Below are 20,731 nucleotides of genomic sequence, written 5' to 3' on the forward strand. Positions count from 1 at the left end.
AAAGAAAATATATATATATATATATATATACACACACAGTGTTTAACAAATTTATTAGATCACCTGTCATATTTGTCTCAAAGACCATCCAGCATCATGAAGTGCTTTATTGCGGACTCTTTCATTTTCAGTGAGCTCTCCACGTTTTACCATTTTGAACAGGAATGAGGAATTTCAAACTGAATTCACCAAAATTTGAGCCGGCTCACTGGGCTTCTCTGAGAAGTCAGAAATTAACCAAGCATAACATTCAACCACTAAAACTAAATTTTCTGTTCAGGAATGCAAGTAAATACCTATAATTTGACATATTAATCAAGAAATATTAATGTGCTTTACTACTTTTCTGGGTTTTTTTGTAAATCGGTAAATTTGAAAATTCATGGATAACAATAATAATTATATTTTAGCATTAAAAATATCATTTTGGTCAAAGAGCTTCTACATATTGGTGTATTAACCATTGCAGAAACATAAAAAATGATTTTGGTAATTACCAATGCTGTTAATTTTAGGCAGCTGTGGCATAAACCTTACTTTGGTTAGGGTGGTCTACTACCTTTTTTTAAGCACTGTATATATACTTTATGTTTGCTGATTAGTTACCTTATGTAGAGATGTTTGCTCCACCAACTGGAAAGGGGCAGGATCAATCTTACAGTTTTTAAAATCCACAGCTTCATCCAGCTGCTGCTCCTCCCACTCTGCTATCTGCATTGAGAGAGATGATGAGAGACTCCAGATCATAAAAATCATGTTTGCATTTTCTCTGTCTATAACAGTCTCACCTCTGATGGAGTCATGCAGTCTTCTACTTCAGCAGAATCCTAAAGGAAAAAAATCAGGCAAGGCAAACATTAATCCTCTTTGGACATACAAACCCCAATTCCAGGGAGTTTGGCAATGTGGAAAATATGAACAAAAATAGAATTTAGAGATTTGCCAAATCTTTTCAACCTATATTCAATCATATGCAGCACAAGTGTAGTGGAAGTGTCACTGGTTAAACAGTATCCCTGGCTGCCATTACATCAGGAAGACAAAAGAACACCCCAAGAAAGTTATTGAAAAGGATAAGTCAGGAGATGGAAACAAAAAATGCCCAGGCATTGAACATCCCCCATAGTTCAGTTAAGTCCATCATCAGAAAATGTAAGGAATATGGCACTGATTGACCATGCAAGAAGGAGACTAGTGAGAGAGGCCACTAAGACACCTATGACTATTCTGAAGGAGCTACAAGCTTCAGCAGCTGAGATCAGAGAGACACTGTATACAACAAATGTTGCCTAGATTCTTCAAAGCTTTAAGGGTTTTGAATCTACTAATATGGGGGTTAATATTTATGCAGTCACTTATTCTACATTACAATTTTTTATTTAATTGACATTACTTTATAGAAATCTGTCTTCACTTTGACATTAAAGAGTTTTTTGATTTTTTTTTGTCAAAAAGCCAAATAATATTGACCATAATTGATTAATGCAGTCAATAAAATAGTAAAACATCCAAGGGGGTGAATACTTTATACTGTATAGGCACTGTACTAACTAACAGAGTGTTGTTAGAAAAAAATGGATGTAACACAGTGGTAATGATGCTCGTGCATCAACTTTTTGGGATGGTATGTTGGCATAGAATTTTGAATATGCATATATTTCTACAACAAGCAAACAAGAAAAAACACTAAAGTGTGTCAGTTTTAACAGTAAATAACTAGCACGCAGTATATCTCTCCATTTTTTGATTAAATAACTTGTCTTTGTGCTGCATTACATTTAATTTAGGTTGAAATCATTTACAAATTACTGTATTCTGTTTAATTTACATCTTAAATAGTGTCCCAATCTTTTTGGAACTGGGGTTTGTAAAAAGGAGTAGAGCTCCATTAATTTATCCAAAAAAAAAAAAAAAAATTATACCAATACATCAATAACACAGCAAGCAATCTGAGGAAACAGACTCATGGTTAGCTTTATTGGCCAAGTCTGTGTAAACATGAGAAGCCTTTTTGTTGCTCTCAGTGTTACACAAAATCATTAGAGGTAAATTAACATGTTATAACAAGGACAACAAAGCTTAACAAAGAAAGACAGAAACATTTTTGAACAGAGCAGAACATTTTTGTTAGAAGTAAAAATAAGAACATACTGGTACAATGTTGACCAACAAGTAGATGGTTTCTGCTTATTTAGAAAATGCATAAAATGAGTAAAAAAAACAATTTTTGGTGTCAAAGCAGTATGTTGTAATACAATTGGATTTTTACAGAGTTTTTGAGTTGAATGTTTGATTTATGTGTCAATCGGTGCTCCCAGTATTCAGAAATCATACTGACAACACCAATGACACCATTAACTTTAACACAAAAACCAAAACAAAACAACACCCTTACAAACGCAAACCAGACACAGAACAATCTAAAACATCAGAGAAACATTTGATCCAGACAGATTTTAAAAGACCATCAAACCTTTGACCAGTCAGAGAAAACTGACCCAGGTTTCTCTTTCACTCACACACTTGCTCTCGCTCCCTCTGCAAAGCCACTCTGATGCTTTGGTCTGTGCACCACAAATATTTTGGTCCAGTACTCACTACGTGCGTGTCGCAAGGCAACGGTTACTAAGCAACAGTCTCTAGGCGGCAGACAATCTTACCGCCATGGAGATCCTCACTCGTTTGGACTTGGGCTTTCTTTTTGCAGGAGGAGCCGGCGCAGCCGGGCTCTTCCAGGTGGGGAGAAAAGGCATCAACACAGCACAACATTAACACAACATCAGCACAAGTTTAGTCCCTTCCATGGTGTCATGGCAACATTGGATCCCAGTCTGACTTCTGCTGAGAGAAGTGGCTGTGATGTGAGCACAATGTTGCTGAAAGGGTATAATTACTACACCACTAATGAAGATGGGGCCACAGAGTCTGTATGTAGACGGAGCCCAATGTTAATGAACATTGGATGAGAGCGTCACTGCCAGAAGACAGGTTTTTAACATGTCACATTTAAGCTTTTCTGTAAAGCACTTTGAGCCCAACAGGTTTTCTCAAACATCCCCATAAATGTATAAATTCACACTTGTTTATCCACATATGTCAGAATTAATGTGACAAACTTTATACACTTTGTTTCACCTCCTCATTACAACTGAATACATCAGACATGTTGCTAGACTCGAGTAATTTTCTATGGCCTAAATTGAATGCAACAACAATCATTATCAACATTGATATTGTATATTGGTCTTTTTATGCCTTTACTTATAGAGGAGGACAGTGGATAAAGCTACAGGCCAGACTTGAACCCGGGCCCCTGTGAACATGGGGCATGCCTAACCACTAATCCATCAAAGCCCCTCAACACCAATTTTTTTCAAACAATCATTTTCCCCTGAAGACATTTTGTGACTCTAATGATCCCTCTTCTTTAAATGAAGTAAATTAAGTAGGTCCACCACAAGAACTTGTTAGGGCAAGGCATCAACAGCATTTCCTCTAAAAGTTATGAATTTCTTGGACATTTTAATTTACAAATTCCAAACACAAACTCCTAAAAATTCAAAGAAATGACTTAGGACTTCTATGAAAAATTCTTAAATATGTTGGTATTCCATAAAAAATGTAATACCTTCCAAATGTTTCAGTCAAACTCAATCATAAAGCCTAAATATTCCCATTAAAAAATCCATTAAATCCCTGAATTTTAAAACAAATTTCAAAGCTAATTCCCCCTTGAATTTCTTATTAAATTCCCAAATATTTACAAATACATTCCCCAAAATTCAATCAAAAACTCTCCCACATACCGAAAGAGGTTATATCTTCCGGTGTCATCCGGGGTTCTGTTCCTTTTTTTTCTCCTCGCATGCAGTTTGCACCTACTTCGGAGCATTAGCCGAAGCTAGTTGTACGGAACTTACTACAAGAAGAAATACTTTTGTTGAACTTCTTAATAACAGTCACTAGTAGCCCTGGGACCGCGTCAGTCGGAGCAGCGAAGTTTTCGCCAGGAGAAAAGCTGTCTAAACACCTCCCAGACCACAGCCTTCATTGGTGTGGCTTTGGACACGACAACCATGAGGGCACGTCCGTCCCCTCACCGCGTGGACGAGATCCTGCGCCTCCTTCTCCTATTTCAAAGGGGCAGGCTACTGCCCTAAGTCACTTTCCTCTGTCTCTTGGGCAAACTAACATCGGTCTCTGCCGTTGTTCCATTGGACTTGCTATTGCTGCACCCTCTGCAGAGATGGCTGAACAGCTTACACTTGGATGACAAACAGCACAGACACTGGAAGCTCCAAGTGTCACGGCAGTGCATCCTTGCCCTGGTGCCGTGGAGGGACAGGTCTTACATGTCCAGGGGTGTCCCTATAGGCTCAGGCCCATCCCCAGGCTCCCGCTTCCTCTGATTTGGCCAACACTTACGAGAGTGCTTCAAGAGGGTCACAGAATGTTACTGGTGGCCCCCTTCGGGCCAGCGAGGACATGGTTCTCTCTGCTGCACAGGCTCTGTCGCGGCACGCCATGGCGCCTCCCTGAACGGACAGACCTACTGTCTCAGCTGGGGGGTCAGATCTGGCATCCCAATCCTCAGTGCCTCAAACTGTGGGTTTGGCCACTGGAGGGCCCGACCCACTGCTGAGCAGCTGCACGGACCCTGTCAGGCAGACCATCATGAACGCCAGAGCACCATCCACCCACTTGCAGTACGACAATAGGTGGAAGCTTTTCTCTGATTGGTGCTTTGGCTGGAGGGAGGACCCAGTGCATTGCACTGTGCCCACTGTCCTGGAGTTCCTACAGTCTCTCCTGGAAGATGGTTGGTCTCCTTCTACCCTGAAAGTGTATGCGGCGGCAATATCATGTTGACATGCTAGAATCGACAATGGCATAGTAGGGAGTCACAATCTAGTGTCCCTCTTTCTTAGGGGGGCACAGAGGTTGCATCCCCCAAGAGCCCCAAGAACTCCACCATGGGATCTACCTCTGGTGTTGGACGCCCTATGCCAACCTCCCTTTAAACCCTTGGCACGGACAGAGCTGAAGTGGGTGTCATGTAACACCGCATTCCTACTGGCCATTATTTCAGCTAAGCAACTCAGTGAATTACACGCCCTGTCAATAAGAGCCTCATGCCTGAGGTGGAATCCAGACGACTCAGGCATCACTCTATGGCTGAACACAACATTCCTCCCGAAAGTGCTGGCACATGCGCACCTCAACCAGCCTTTAAGGCTTGCACAGTTTAACACTCACCAGGAGAGGGTGGGGGCAAGCCAGAACTGTTGCGCCCAGTACGGTCCCTGAGAGCCTACATTGCAGCTACTGCTGACATTTGGTGGTCAGAACAGCTCTTTCTCTGCTACGGCGGCCCTAATAAGGGTTGCCCTCTCTCGAAGCAGCGCCTCTCCCACCAGATTGTGGATGTTATCGGGCATGCATATGGGACTAGTAACCGTCCCATACCACTCTACTGGAAGTGTCTCCACGTCGTGGGCTGCCCTGAGAGGAGTACCCTTGGAGGACACATGTGCCGCTGCCTCATGGGCATCGCCGAACACATTCCCCAGGTTCTACAGGGTGAATGTGGCCACTCCGCATCCCCTGGGGGTGACCCTCCTGCCGGAGTCCTCCAATTCTGCCCAGTGAGGTAGGGTGGCAGGATTCCTTGTGACTTTGCTGGTATAAGTCATTCAGTGCTTTAAGCACCGCCTCTGGCAGTCAGCAGGGATGAAATAGAATGAAAGTTACGAACATAACTACAGTTCTATGAATCCTGAATGACCGCCAGAGCACTCAGTCACTCAGAATCCTCGTGATCCCGCGAGAAGATTCTGTAGAAACAGAACCCCGGATGACACCAGAAGATATAACCTCTCTCGGGCCATCCAGGGGTCACAAGTGACATTGTTGGTATACATACTTGATCTGCGCATGCGCGAAGGGAGTATTCAGTGCTTTAAGCACCACCTTTAAGCACTGTAGTTACATTCATAACTTTTGTTTTAGGAAATTAATCAAGTCCAACATGGTCCCTTTTGTGTACTTTGGAGGTTGATTCAATATTGCAACTTGTGTCATGTTAAGTCTTACAAACACTATCTTGCAAAAGAAGGAGTGAAATAAAGTTTGGACCAAAAGTTACAGTGTATGAGAGAATAGATCAACTAGGCCTGAGCAATATATTGAGTTATTACGATATAGCAATATATTTTCAGACATGATAACAGGTGAGACAATATTATCTAAAATATTGATCTAGTTTGTGCCGCCTTACATTCTTATTAAAATTGTATTTAAACTTCATTTGGCCAATGGTGAGTGACATGCTGAACGAATTACTTTGGAAAAACGAATACAGTTGCAAGAAAAAGTAATGTGAACCCTTTGGGATTTCTTGGATTTCTGCATAAATTGGTTATAAAATATGTTCTGATCTTCATCTAAGTCACAACAATAGACAACCACTGTCTGCTTGAACTAATACTGCACAAAAAATGATATGTTCTCATGTTTTTATTGAAAAACCATGTAAACATTCATAGTGCAGAGTGGAAAAAGTATGTGAATCTTGGCTTTAAAAACTGGTTGACCCTCCTTTGGCAGTAATAACCTTTCCTGTAGTTGCAGATCAGACCTGCACAATGGTCAGGAGGAATTTTGGACCATTCCTCTTTACAAAACTGTTTCAGTTCAGCAATATTCTTGGGATGTCTGGTGTGAATCGCTCTCTTGAGGTCATGCCACAGCATCTCAATCGGGTTGAGGTCAGGACTCTGACTGGGCCACTCCAAAAGGCGTATTTTCTTCTGTTGAAAACATTCTGTTGTTGATTTACTTCTATGCTTTGGGTCATTGTCCTGTTGCATCACCCATCCTCTGTTGAGCTTCAGTTGGTGGACAGATGGTCTTAAGTTTTCCTGCAAAATGTCTTGATAAACTTGGGAATTCATTCTTCCGTCAATGACAGCAATCCATCCAGGCCCTGAGGCAGCAAAGCAGCCCTAAACCATGATGGCACCTCCCCCATATTTCACTGTTGGGATGAGGTTTTGATGTTGGTGTGCTGTGCCTTTTTTATCCACACATAGCGTTGCGTGTTCCTTCCAAACAACTCAATTTTGGTTTCATCTGTCCACAGAATATTTTGCCAGTAGTGCAATGGAACAGCCAGGTGCTCTTTTGCAAACTTCAAACATGCAGCAATGTTTTTTTTTGGACAGCAGTGGCTTCCTCTGTGGTGTCCTCCCATGAACTCCATTCTTGTTTAATGTTTTACTTATTGTAGATTTGTCAACACAAATGTTAGCATGTACCAGAGATTTCTCCAAGTCTTTAGCTGACACTCTAGGATTCTTCTTCACCTCATTGAGCATTCTGCGCTGTGCTCTTGCAGTCATCTTTACAGGAAGACCACGCCTAGGGAGAGTAGCAACAGTGCTGAACTTTCTCCATTTGTAGACAGTCTGTCTTACCATGGACACATGAATATCAAGGCTTTTTTTAGAGATCCTTTTGTAACCTTTTCCAGCTTCATGCAAGTCAACGATTCTTCATTGTAGGTCTTCTGAGAGCTCTTGTGTAAGGCATGGTTCATATCAGGCAATGCTTCTTGAGAACAGCAAACTCAAAACTGGTGTGTGTTTTTTGGGGGGCAGGGCAGCTTTAACCAACACATCCAATCTCATCACACTGATTGGACTCCAGCTTGTCTGACTCCTGGCTCCAATTAGCTCTTGGAGAAGTCATTAGCCCACCCTGCACTGTGAATGTTTACATGTTTTGTCCAATAAAAACATGAAAATATATCATTTTTGTGCAGTATTAGTTCAAGCAGACTGTGTTTGTCTATTGTTGTGACTTAGATGAAGATCAGAACACATTTTATAACCAATTTATGCAGAAATCCAAGAAATCCCAAAGAGTTCACATACTTTTTCTTGCAACTGTATCTGCCAGACCCAGGCTCAGCAAAAAGATTGTTAATAGAAAGAACGGCAACTGTAAAAAGCTTATGACTAAATAGTCTAAATGGAGAATAACCAATTAATTTAAATCAAGGGGCATTTATAGTTTTACTAAAAATCAAAACTACACTGACACCTGTTTGGGGAGTACTAGACACTCAATACTGGGTATTTTTTTTGTTCATCAAAAATTGCAACGAAAAATAGCCAAAGAGAAAAACTCATGCAGTCTTTCTCAATTGCACTAATACGTTAAGAAGTGAGGGTGTCTCTTGTTTTCTAATTTTCCCTTGTTCCGTGCCACTTCAACCCAACTGCCCAAATGTTGCCAACACGTTTGGGCAACTCGGATAGTTTTTATGTCTCTCTCTCTCTCTCTCTCTCTCTCTCTCTCTCTCTCACACACGGTTGAAAATATGACTTCAGATCAATAAATTTTGTACTTATGTATTCCACATATCATGAAGATAATGTTGAATCTTTTGAGGCGCATGGTGTTTGAGAGCATGGAACATTTTAACAACATTGATACTGAAATGTTGCAAAAGTGTTTTTTATTGTTTATTGAGTTGGTCTGCTATATATATGTCCAAATCACCCAATATTGGATGCCTAGGACTTCCATTTTTGTTGCAATGACATTGAATAGGTTCCAATATTGTTAGATTATTAGCAGAATCCTTTAAAGAAAAGAACCTAACATTTGTTAAAATTTCTAAAATGAACAAAAATGATGCACTTTATTTCCACTACTGACATCTGATGATGCCTTTCAATTATGTTTTTATGCATTTTTGTACTTATGCATTTCAGTGTTTGGTTCTAAATTTGTGTTTCAAATATTTTACGATTTTCCTGACTGCAAAGCTGAGAATTCTGGTATTGTGACAATCATTTGTTATTTGTTACAAATAAAGAAATATATTGTTTAATCATTTACATGAAAAATATGGAGATATGATTTTTAAACCCATGACTAGGTTTTATAGTTGTATCATTCCCACAATTAAAGGTATATTTATGCACACTGGGCACGTTTAATATATTTGTTTACACTTATACTAATACATTTCAGAAAAATTCAAGTTTATTTGCAGTTTATAGTGACAGACAGACCAATTATAGAGCAATAAAAATAAAACATTTTGACCACTCTGTAGGACATCATCATTTATCGCTTAACCAGAAATGCTTAAATGTGGGATGCTGAAAAGCGTTTAACTGGAAGTGAATGTGTTGTGTAGTGAGGGGGCAATGACTCACAAAAGTTTTAAAGCAAAAATCAGCGACCACAGCATGAGATCACACAGGAAAACCCTGCTGCCTGTAGGAGGATCCTGCAGAAGGTGCAGGAAAAAGAGGCGGACGGCTTATGCGTGGACTCAGAGAGAGCACACACACCCACGCATACGATCCGTGTCACATTCATACAGCACAATTGCACCCACACGAACATTACAACCGCCTTTCTTTATTTCTTACCTCCAGCAGCTCCTTGTCTTGGTCTGCACAGGAGAGGGTCTGAGAGCCTGGGGGAGAGCAAAATCAATTTTTATTCAATTTATCCAGGAAATATGACTTTTTTTCAATCAGTCTGTGCCCCTGTGTGTGATTGTCTTTGGGTGTGTTTGGAAATAGTGTAAAGTACATACTATTTGGTGTCTCTGTGTCGCTGATGGCAGACACTGTTTTCAGAGCAGATTTCAGAGGAAGCTGGACATTGGAAACCACAGGGCTGAAGGAGGAAGATTCTTCTGTGGAGATCTACATGGAGAACATATTAACAGAGAAAGCCAGACACAAGCACATGCACACACAAGTACAAACAAACGTCCACAGTGGACAACACAGAAAAGACAAATATGAGCACATGCATATAAACAAACAGGACAGCACAGGTAAGGGCACAGACGACAGAGACACAGAAGACATTTGTTAACATTGTAGATACAAAAAAAACTTTAATACATTTTAATCACTTACCACAACAGCTGTCCAAAACAACCTCATCCGTGCCTTTACCTACTGCTACATGCTTTACACATGCTGGTTTAACTTTAATCTACTGCTACAACCCAACCCAAGCCAGACTTCACCCCAGCCCAGCCCTGGCGCCCCCGGACGCCTCTCACACCTGTTGGGTGCTCACCAGGAAGCGGACCACTTGGCGAGTGTTAGTGCTGGTATTGGTGGAGGAGTTGATGTGGGTGTGGGAGCAGGGGGAGCTGGGAGTGCTGTCAGTGGTCAGGCTGGGCAGGTGGTCGTTGGTGCCATTGTCCTGGGCCAGCTGACGAAGGTACTCTAACCTCCTTTGGCGGCCCAGCTGTAGAGAGAGCAGAGATTGGAGCTGCAGGCGCTCTATGGAGCCCAGCAGGATCATGGACTCTGAGAGAGAGGGAAGAAGAGGACGATAAAAGGAAAAGATTAAGGTGGCTTTGTAGACAAAGCTCTTGCACAGCAGAAGAAAAACAAAAAGGTATCATTTCAAAGCTCCTGTTCGGGACTTTGCTTCAACTCTAACAACCCCTGTAGACACAATGGTACTTTGTTTTTCTTTGCTGACATTGTCCCATACATGTGCTAGTAGTAGAGTAGTATTCTGCAACAAAAACCTTATCTTGCTTTCTTTAAATAGTAAAACATACTGCATCTTTAAAATGGAAAATGTCAAAAGGTTATTTAAGCAGTATTCGATTAATCTGACACCTACCCATTTACAGCCATTAAAATAATTGTATAGAAATAATAAATCTTTGCAGTAATGGTCATCCATTTTATTACACTGAGCAGTAAGTCCATGGCCTAATGACAGAATTCCTATTCATTTTCTTTAATTTTTTTCCTCACATTGAGAGTTTAATAGCTCAATTGCTGTTTTGTAATAATGCTTAGTTGAAAATTGTATAAACATACAAAATAAGACTATCATCATCATCATCATTTAAACCTTTTACATATATTAGAAACTGAAAGGAGTACAAACAAGAGCAACCTGAGTGGTTTTTCTTTTTCTCAGAGTTAAACAAAAAATAACCCATCAGCTATTATCAATCAAAAGACAAAAGTTAACATCCAATCATATTCTAGGAAACCCAACCATTTCATTAGTCACAGGATACAGTCAGAAAGGAGTAACATAACAGTAAATGGTTATAATAGTTTGCCTTCCTTGTATTCACTCATCCATTTAACTGTTGAACAAGTTAAAACAATATTAAAGATATTTCCTAGATTAAAAGCTACACTGGCTAGCTATCTTTATAGTAGTTAGCCAATGTAATCATTTGACTGCTCAATACAAAAGTGGATGTAAGTTCCTAATTAGATGTTAAAATAAGTAGCTTATCCAAAATTTGATTTGATGATAAAATTGTTCGATCATGCCAGTTTTTAGCCCCCTTTCACCAGTTTCTCCAACTATTTTCCACACTGGACTTTTTTACCATATCTACACATCTTTTACACATCTAGTCCAGGGGTTATCGCTGTTGCCTCACAGCAAGAAGGTCCCTGATTAACTTACCGGTCAGGGCCGATGCATGTTCTCTCTGTGCATGCATGGGTTCTCTCCGGGTACGCCGGCTTCGTCTCACCACCAAAAATATGCTCACTAGGTTAATTGATCACTCTAAATTGGCTGTAGGTGTGAATGTGAGTGTGTCTGGTTGTCTGTCTCTATGTGTCAGCCCTGTGATTGACTGGCGACCAGTCCAGGGTGTACCCGCCTCTCGCCCAATGACAGCTGGGATAGACTCCAGCTCCCCCCCCAGACACACACACACACGACCCCTAAAGAAAATGGATGGATGTAATTATCTATTTTTACACTTAAGCTGTCACAGTTTCATGTCACAGCATCCTGACGTCTGAAATCACTTTCTCAGGGGTTTAGACTCTGTGCTCATCCACACTATTATTACAACCTTAAAAAGACAATTTTGTTTAATGACAAGGGGTTTACTTCTTGGAAAAAGCTTTATTGTACTCCAGCATAAACAAATAAAATGTATTTTCGGATTCTCTCAACCATCTCCCCCCCCCCATATGGCAGGACCTCATAAAGCTCTCCTCTTTATCGCCCCTTCTGGGCAGCCTTGAAATAATATAGGGTGAACATGCGTCCCAATTTGACCAGGGCCACCCTGTTTTCAAGATCCATGATCCAAGGCCAGATATTAGTTAAACACTAATATATTCTAGTGTTTACAGCTACTGTCAAAATCTTGACCATTAAAGTCCCAAAGCAGTGCACATTGCTTGCAACAATGCCTGTACATACATCAATGCCATTGCCATTGCAGTTTTAGCAAACAGAAAATCATCAAACACTCCAAATAACCCCAAAAGTTCAATACTGATTTGTCTTTACATGTGTCAGTCAGTCTCTGCATGTTGCTAGCTAGCCCAGCTTATCATACTAACAGGACCTGTACAGCCTCAGGCAACATAGCTGCTGTCATGGCAGACAGAAAGTGTTTTCCAAAGATCTCCAGGAGAGGTGCAGCTTCCTCAGAAAGTACCTGATAATTAATGTGTTCTTTTGAACACACTGCAAATGTAAAGCCACATTTCAAGGTTTGAGAGATGGCATAACCTACTCTAGTGAGGCATCTGCTGAGGCACTTTCCAAAGTGATGATGAAAAATCCAATTGTACCATGAGCTCATACATGTAGGTTTGGAGTAGAATTAAAGTATCCCCTGGAGGTTTGAAAATATGGTAATCCTATTTTTAGATTCACTGATTACACAACTTGCCTTCTGGAGTACAGAAAATTAACATTATAACATCATTTGAGCTTCCTATCTGCACTTGAAATCAAAGGAAGATGATGTAGAGTAATTGTTATTCTTTTTCTGCCTTGTTCTTACCTCTAGATTCAACCAGGGCGAGTGTTTTGAGCTGAGCAGTCAGAAGCATCTCCTGCAGCTCTCGATAGGAAGAACTAAGAGTAATGAAGCGCACATCCCTGACCATGATGTCCTCCACACGGATATTATACTTCCTGAAAGATGAAAGATAGAGTTAAAATAAAGAGCAGAGAGGGTAGGGAGATAAGGGAAACAAGTGTGAGAAAGAAAAGAAAATGAGAGGAACACATGATGCAAAATTTGATATATAAAAAGGCAAAGACTCTTTTATATGAGAAATATGGAACAACTCAATCTATTAATAAAAAACATTGGCAAGCATTATAAACAGAGACTCACTCATGATGTCCCATGCCAAGTTCAGGCAGATAGGGAAGCTTCTTGATGCGGATTATGGAGTCGTAGAGCGATGGTTGGAGCGCCTGGGCCACGGCGTTAGCCAGGATCACAGCTATCATCACAGGGAGGATGTGGGAGATCTGACCAGTCAGCTCAAACACTATGACCGCAGTGGATACAGTGTGGGTGACTGCTCCAGACAACGCTGCAGCACCTGCGGAGGAGGGAAGCAAATTAAAGAAAAATATTTTGTTTCTGTCCAGTTATTCTAAATCCATTCACATATGGGTAACACAGGCATGTGATATGACACGCTAGCATGTTATATACATGTACAAACATATCTACATTATCAAATAAGAGAGGTTGCTGCATGGCAGTGAATCAAAATGAAAATCTTTTGGATGTCACTCTCAATCATAATATTTAATATATTCCTGCCACACTAACAAGTGAGTCACAACCATGGCAGTTATGCATTCAAAGACTTCCTTATTTAGTTTTCAGCTTAAGTGGCATTGATTTTCATCAGTCACATTTTTGAGGTTGGTATGAAGTTATGAAAATGGCTGCAGGCTGGCTGCAACAACAATTTCAATCACACAAGAGACAGCAGAAATAACACTCAAAAGTGTTTCTATGTATACTGATATAAAATAAGTCAAACATAGATAAGTAGCATTAGGTAGTAATATAAACATAACCTCACCTACTACAGCATAACCTCCAGGAACTATGGGATACACGCTGCCGTCAGCATGTATCCCATCAGGAAACATGGCTGCCATAATCTCTCCAACAAGTCTGCCAAAAGCTGCTCCTGGTAATTACAAGCAGACAGAAGTCATGTTGACATGTCTTTACAACTGCTGAAGAATAAACAGAGGATAAAACTTACCGATGAGAAAAACTGGCATGAAAGCCCCGCATGGAACAGGCATGGTGGTGGCCACAGCAGACATCCAGAACTAAAACAGAGAGACAGAAGAAACCATGAAAAGACAGAAATTCCACCACATTTTGTTGACACTTCTCTAAAGTTTACCTTCATGATGATGAAGAGGATGAGTGTGATGAAGACGTTGACCTGGGGGTGTTTCCAGGCATGGTGGTGGCTGATGTAGTCGAACTCCTCTGCGACGCCCTGACGGCACCAGGTACGGTTGTCAAAAAGTGCAACCAGGGACTCGTGCTGTGTCAGCTAACAGGTAGACACAAGAGAGAAGGTTTTTGAATGTTAGCTTCTTTTTCCCTAAAAAACCTGACAGAACCTGATGATGACACAAGGTAAACAACTGGTTGATAATAGTTGATAGATGAAGTGTTTTAAGCTTTTGAAGTTAGTTTAATAAATTACTTCCTCAGTTATAGTATCAATGTTAACAGGTAGATAGCGAAAAAGATTTACCTTTTAATTTCATGGATTTCTGTGTTTATTTCCAAATGTAAGTTTTTGGGCTTCTTCCCTTAGTTTTAAAGTAATATTTATAGTAGTATGTAGAACTTTTAGACATGTTTGGGCCAAAAATTGAGGTCGAAGTGAGGCATAGTTGTGATGGGTAAGCCTGCCTGAAGGCACCATTGGTTAGGTAAGAGGATTCGCATGACCCTTGGTGGTTCTCTTGATGTGCTTGCATGTTACAAGGGGCATGGGAAAATAATCTGTTCAAAAAACAAAGGCAACATCTTTAAGGTTGAGTAAGGGGTGGAAGCAGCAAGTAAGCATGGTCTAGGACACTGTCCAGGTGGGTAGCAAGTTTGCCATGAGCCCTTGGTGCTTCTGTGGATGTCCCAAGGGCTCAAAAACCACTGGCAGTCGTATTACCAGGGGTGAAAAGGCTCGAGAGAGATGCAGTTAAGCTGTACTTAGCAGCTAAGGAATAAACGTATCCCTATACGACATAAGACATAAATATATGTCAGACTTGACTCTGGCTGCCCACGCCCCCAGCCCCTAGTCCTGGCCCTGTGATGAATCATTAGCACCCTACATGCCTGAAATGTATGCACATGACTGTATTTTAAGAATTTTTACATACACTTCACAAATCAACAATGACAAAAAAAAGGATACAGACATCAAATTTAGCCAAACCAAGAGGCTTAACTTCCGCCTTTCATATCTCTTACACTTAAATAAAACATATTAGTTGTAGAGCAACCACACATCCAGCTTACTGTATATCACAAAATATTGCTCCCTTCTATTATTTCAAAGTAAAAGCACAGGAGAAGCAGTGTTGTAGGGGGTAGGGGGTGGACATGCAGCTAAAAGTCTGAGCTGCTGAATTAATAATACAGGGTTTACAAGCAGCCTTCCATGTGCATGTGTTTATGCATGTATGAATGCATGGGTGTGGTCATGCGCATGGGGTATACAGGACTATGTGTGTTCATGTTTATGAGAGAATGGGGGTGTATATGCATGGGTTTATGTAAACACAGTTGCTTTGGATGTATATGTAATTATGCATACGTGTGGGCATGCATATGTTTTTTCATATTAGAGTGTGTAAGTGATTATGTATATAAGGATACTATGTGTACATCTCTGCATCATGGGTGTGTAAAAAATAAGCACACAGTTCTTCATACATGAACCTCGCCTTTTTAATTATTGCTGGTTGTATACACATCATGTTATGTCTTGAAATTTTATTTTATTTCACCTCAAAGTATTACTCATATTGCCCCCTATGACATATGTGTATGTATCCCTTTTAGAAATCAACATAAAGATTTGCTTTATTCAGTCGTCAGCGACACTTTCATGTGGCTTCCTCAAATTCATCAGAACCTTATATTTTATCAATCATGCTGCATTATTGTTCTAGGTAGTTTTGGATTGAGCTCTTTAAACTAAACTTTTCCCAGCCATGAATTGAGGAGCATGTGTAAAAATTATTCCAACATTTTGACAATAAGCATCAGTTTTCTGTTGGAAACATGACAGCTCTGCGATGGCCCCTTGTATCAATAAAAGCAGCACAAAATAACCCTCAACTCGACACCAGCTCTCACTTAAAATCACCATCAATCCTCTGACAGCATGGTTTCATACTGTCATGAGAGTGCGAAAGTCTTTTCTCACCTGTCCAGCCATGAACTGTCCGAAGCCCGGAGGGAACGTGAGTGTGGAGACCAGCAGGGTGACGAGAGCCGGATACACCAGACGCCTGACAGGAAGAGAGGGACTGTGGGGTCATTAATGGGTGTGCCTGTCACACTGTTGTGTATGTGCATACTTGATCTGTAGGTGAGAAGATCTTTTAGTAGTGAGACTGACCCAATTCAATCGAATTTACCTACAACTCCCAAAACTGAACTAACATGACCTACTCTAAGACAAATGAGCAGGATTTTGATCCCGTTTAGCTTATTCACAGCTTAGAGAGATAAAAGTCGATGGTTCTATTATTTAGCAAAAAAAAATGTTTGTTGATAGTGAAAATCTAATTTTGGGAGAGTTGATGCCTATTGCATTCATGCAGAAATTTAGATGAGTGGATGAATACCAGTCTTATGTCTCAGCTGTTAAATATGCAGCTTCTGCTAAAAGGCACTTACTTTAGCTTAGCACCAAGACTGAGAGCAAATGGCCTGACTCAGTCCAAATCTAAAAATATTTACTGTACATGTGGAACAACTTTAGCCTGCTAACTCACAGGTTACATCTTATTTAGTGCATCCACAAAAAGACTCACAGATGTTTTATATGTGTAATCATTTGAGGACTAAAGAGCTTGGCAATCTATGTGCATCCCTGTGCAGTGCATTATGGGTTTTGTCTGTGTCCAATGTGCCGCAACACTATTGGCTGGCCATCAGTTGTACCGGACTATCTGAATAACAGGTACTGCAAGTGTTACTCAAGCGTTTCCAATGATGCTTAAAGGTAGATCAAAAGAAAGTTGTTCGTACACAGACAAACTGCTACCTGGCACAAAGACGCGGCAGTGAAAGGATCAATATTATTGTTAACATAGACCCATGTGAAGTGCCAAAAGAAGACTGGCTTTGTGATCCTCCTCTTATGTTTCCAGAGACTTTTAGCTACTCAAATGTAGCCTTCGTGCTTACAGTGCTGCCCAGTTTCTAAATTTCAAATCTCTAAAAGAAAAGGTACAGTTTACTAACGGCTGTATACATGGCCTGGGGGTATATAAAAGTCCAAAAATTATTTTCAGGTGAGCCCCTTCCCACAGACATCAACATTCAGGTCACATTTTAGTTACATTTTAGTAAAATACCCAAATATGTGAGGTCTTTTTCTTAAAAAATATCTATTTATTACAAACTTACAGTCCACTCTGACTCTAGACTACTGAGAAATTGAATACCATCATTCTAAATGAAGAACACTATTTTAATAGGCCACATTAAAATCGACCTGTTTTCATGCAACGATGGTAACAACATGGAAGTGAAATTTCACCCACAACACAGTGCTAGGAACATAGATATTGGCATCCACAGATACTTATAAAATATTTATATTGATACTGCACTGGCAGCTGGACTACTTTTTTACATAATAGTAGTAACAAGTTTTATTCTTAACGAACCATACTGATTTAATTTAGTTATTTATTAATAATTCCTTCTTGCAGCATTCTGAAATCCAGTTCAAAAAGGTGTGATTTTAGGTCTATCTACCGACCCGTTCATCCTTTTGTTTTGGAGGTTAACTTGGAACTTGGAACTGTTTCTTCAGTAAGATTTCAAAACAAAGTTGTGCTTCTAACACACTGATGTTGACTGTATTTTAGCTGGATGCAAATGTATTGATTAGACCTAATTTCACCATGGATTCAACTCTAGCTACTGCTCCCTGGGGTGTCACTTGCTGATTTTGTTACCTTTGGATGGAGCCAGGCCAGATTTTTCCTCCTGAATTTTGTTGAATTGTTAAGCCAAGTATCTTGCAAAAGCTTCACAATTCAGTAAAGACATAAGAGTTGTGTTCTTCCATATCATCTACCTCCCAGCAGGAAAACAGTGAGTGCATTTCCCTTTAATGACACTCCATTAAATCAGATACTCACTTCCTCAGTAAGAACTTGTTAATGGTCTTCTGTTTCCTCATGCACTCCACAATCAGCCTGTTCAGGTAGACAAACAGTGCACCCCCAAAACCACAGGCGATCCTAAGAACAAAGAGAGATTTACCTGTTTGGTCAATATGCAGTATGCAGGAGGTCGACAGGTTTACTGAAACAGGTTCAGTCAGTTACTGTTTTTGGGCTAATTTTCAGTTTTTATTCTTTTCTATCTAAATGCTTTTGTAACACATTTGGTACACAGTGTTCTGGACACGGCCTCAAATTGCAATCAGCAGAGTAAAGGTTAATTTCATGCCCCATTCATTAAACACAAATCAACCTTCAGACTCAACAGCAGACCACAAAGGAGGACAAAGCTTTTTCAGATCTTAGATCCTTTGGGTAACTCAGCCGCCAGACTGCTCTGGGATCAGTTTAATGTGCAATCAGTCCTGAGAAACACACTCACCCGAGGATGGCGAATGCAGGCAGCTCCTGAAGGTCAAATGGGAAGTCCAAGCGGAAGCGGGTCTTGAAGAGAGCAGTGATTGTCTCTGAGGAGAGAGAGGATTGTTCTTACAGTGCAGACTGTATACTGAAATATGTCAGCTGGGGAAATTACACCAGCTACCAAAAGGAAACAGAGTTTTACCTTCCTCCTGGTTCCACACTGCCAGCACTCTGAATATGAAGGCACTGAAGGTGGCAGCAAAGAAGCCCCTCCAGTAGTTCCTCACAGCAAAAAACGTTGATGTGACCTCAATACTGAACAGCACCCCTGCACCAAAAAACAATGAGATGTTCCCACAGAGACTAAAGAACTTAAGGATACACATCATGAAGCCCTTCTGTATCATTATCTAAGCATACATCATGTTTTACATATACTGTGTCATGCAGTATGCTCCATTGCACCTTTGTACTTACTTTTCTATTCTACACATTCTATATTAAATTTTATATTGCTACTATTCAACCTTTATTCAAATCATTAAGGGTATGCCCTCATTTTCAATGATGGTGGGACTACAGTTTAAACAAATCAGTACAAGAGAGAAGGAAAAACAGAAGCAAACATATAACAGTCAGATTCATGAGCACCAAGCTTTTGGTTTTGCCCATGCTGACAACTGTGTTGAGTTTAAGTGTACCTTGTAAGGTGTTTCAGATGTGCTTAGCATAGAATGTAAAGGATAATTTTCCATTGTAGTATGTACTCGGGGTACCTTGAGCTTTAGCTAATCACTCGATTGAGTCCGGTAATGACCATCTGCCCAGCTTAATTAAGGAGTTTGTAGGACACAGATTTCTAGTGAGAGCTTTATAGATAAAAAAAATAGCCTGTGTCTCTCATGTCTAACTGTTAACAATGGCCATCCAACTTTGTCATAAAGGATGCAATGAGTGGAGCAGCTGTCACCTGTTATAAATCAAAGGGCAGAATGATAAACTTCATCTACAGATTTCTGAGGGGAGTCGGAAGCATTTCTGTAAATGGCATCCCTACAGTCCAAAACAGACATGAAGATCGCTTTAGTTATTGGTTTTCTACAAGCCTGAGAAAATAGTGTTTGTTTCTGTAGATATTCTTTTTTTGTCTTAATTTTTTGGTAAGTAAATTGACATTGACATATGACATTTGATAGTTGATTCTAGATCCAACCAGATGCTGAGATATTTGTATTGAGGGACTATTTCTATTTCCAGTTCATGACTACCCAAAGTAACCTTGCAAAGCAGATGGATTCGCCCGTTTCCATGTTTCTTGCTGGCAAATCCATCTGCCGTGCCAGGTTACACCCAAAGATGTTAAAGTTGTAAATATTAAAGGCGTGCAAGTTGTAGAGTGCTTGTTGTAGTATTTCAGTTGCCTTCTGTGCTGTGTCAGCAAAGTAATACAAGGCTGTATCATCAGTATAAAAATTTCATTTCAGTTTGATATGTAGATACAATATTGCTCAGAGGTAGAAAAAAGCACAACTATTGTACTCAAGTAGAAGTACAGTTATGGTTAAACTTTACTTAAATAAAAAGTAAAAGTACTGCTCAACACATCTATTAAAGTAAAAGTGAAAAGTATTTAATCTGAAGTTTACTTTAAGCACAGAGTAGCTACTGAGGAGTTGTACTGTAAAATAATCTTTCCTAGCTGGCAAGAACAACGAGAGAATAGATCTCCATCCAGGTTGTTCAGGTAAAGTCACACCTCTAAAATATCCAGCAAAATTGGCAGCATTAATTAAACTGATTAAGAGTTAAATTTAACATTTTAAAGTGTCTATACTGGTCTACATTTCATATATTAAAGTATTATACAATATGACAGCTGCAATAACTCTACAAAATCTGGCAAGCTGGGTCAACCTCATAGCAAAGCAATACAGACTGATGAAGAATAAGCACTGTGTGTCCCAAGGAACACCAGAAGTCACATGCATGAACTCTACCTCAGTGGATAACTTCACACATAGTGCAAATGTGTCCCACATCAAAAGAACAATATTCTTCCATA

The 20,731-nt window shown here is 40.1% G+C and overlaps 1 protein-coding gene across 1 annotated transcript in view; it reads right to left on the minus strand.

Annotated features, from left to right (window-relative positions):
* The window catches only part of LOC121519870 (chloride channel protein 2-like), a 51,500-nt gene that overhangs the window by 8,409 nt on the left and 22,360 nt on the right, over positions 1-20,731 (minus strand). The window contains exons 9-22 of the mRNA XM_041802964.1: positions 18,872-18,997; positions 18,689-18,773; positions 18,223-18,324; positions 16,269-16,353; positions 14,223-14,378; positions 14,076-14,145; positions 13,887-13,997; positions 13,178-13,391; positions 12,839-12,972; positions 10,102-10,352; positions 9,620-9,731; positions 9,450-9,496; positions 789-827; positions 607-711 (exon numbers count right to left, since the gene is read on the minus strand). Coding sequence (XP_041658898.1) covers positions 607-711; positions 789-827; positions 9,450-9,496; positions 9,620-9,731; positions 10,102-10,352; positions 12,839-12,972; positions 13,178-13,391; positions 13,887-13,997; positions 14,076-14,145; positions 14,223-14,378; positions 16,269-16,353; positions 18,223-18,324; positions 18,689-18,773; positions 18,872-18,997 — 1,637 coding nt within the window. The remainder of the gene's footprint in view (positions 1-606; positions 712-788; positions 828-9,449; positions 9,497-9,619; positions 9,732-10,101; positions 10,353-12,838; positions 12,973-13,177; positions 13,392-13,886; positions 13,998-14,075; positions 14,146-14,222; positions 14,379-16,268; positions 16,354-18,222; positions 18,325-18,688; positions 18,774-18,871; positions 18,998-20,731) is intronic.

The sequence above is a fragment of the Cheilinus undulatus genome, linkage group 13, assembly GCF_018320785.1.
Source record: "Cheilinus undulatus linkage group 13, ASM1832078v1, whole genome shotgun sequence".
NCBI classification, from domain to species: Eukaryota; Metazoa; Chordata; class Actinopteri; order Labriformes; family Labridae; genus Cheilinus; species Cheilinus undulatus.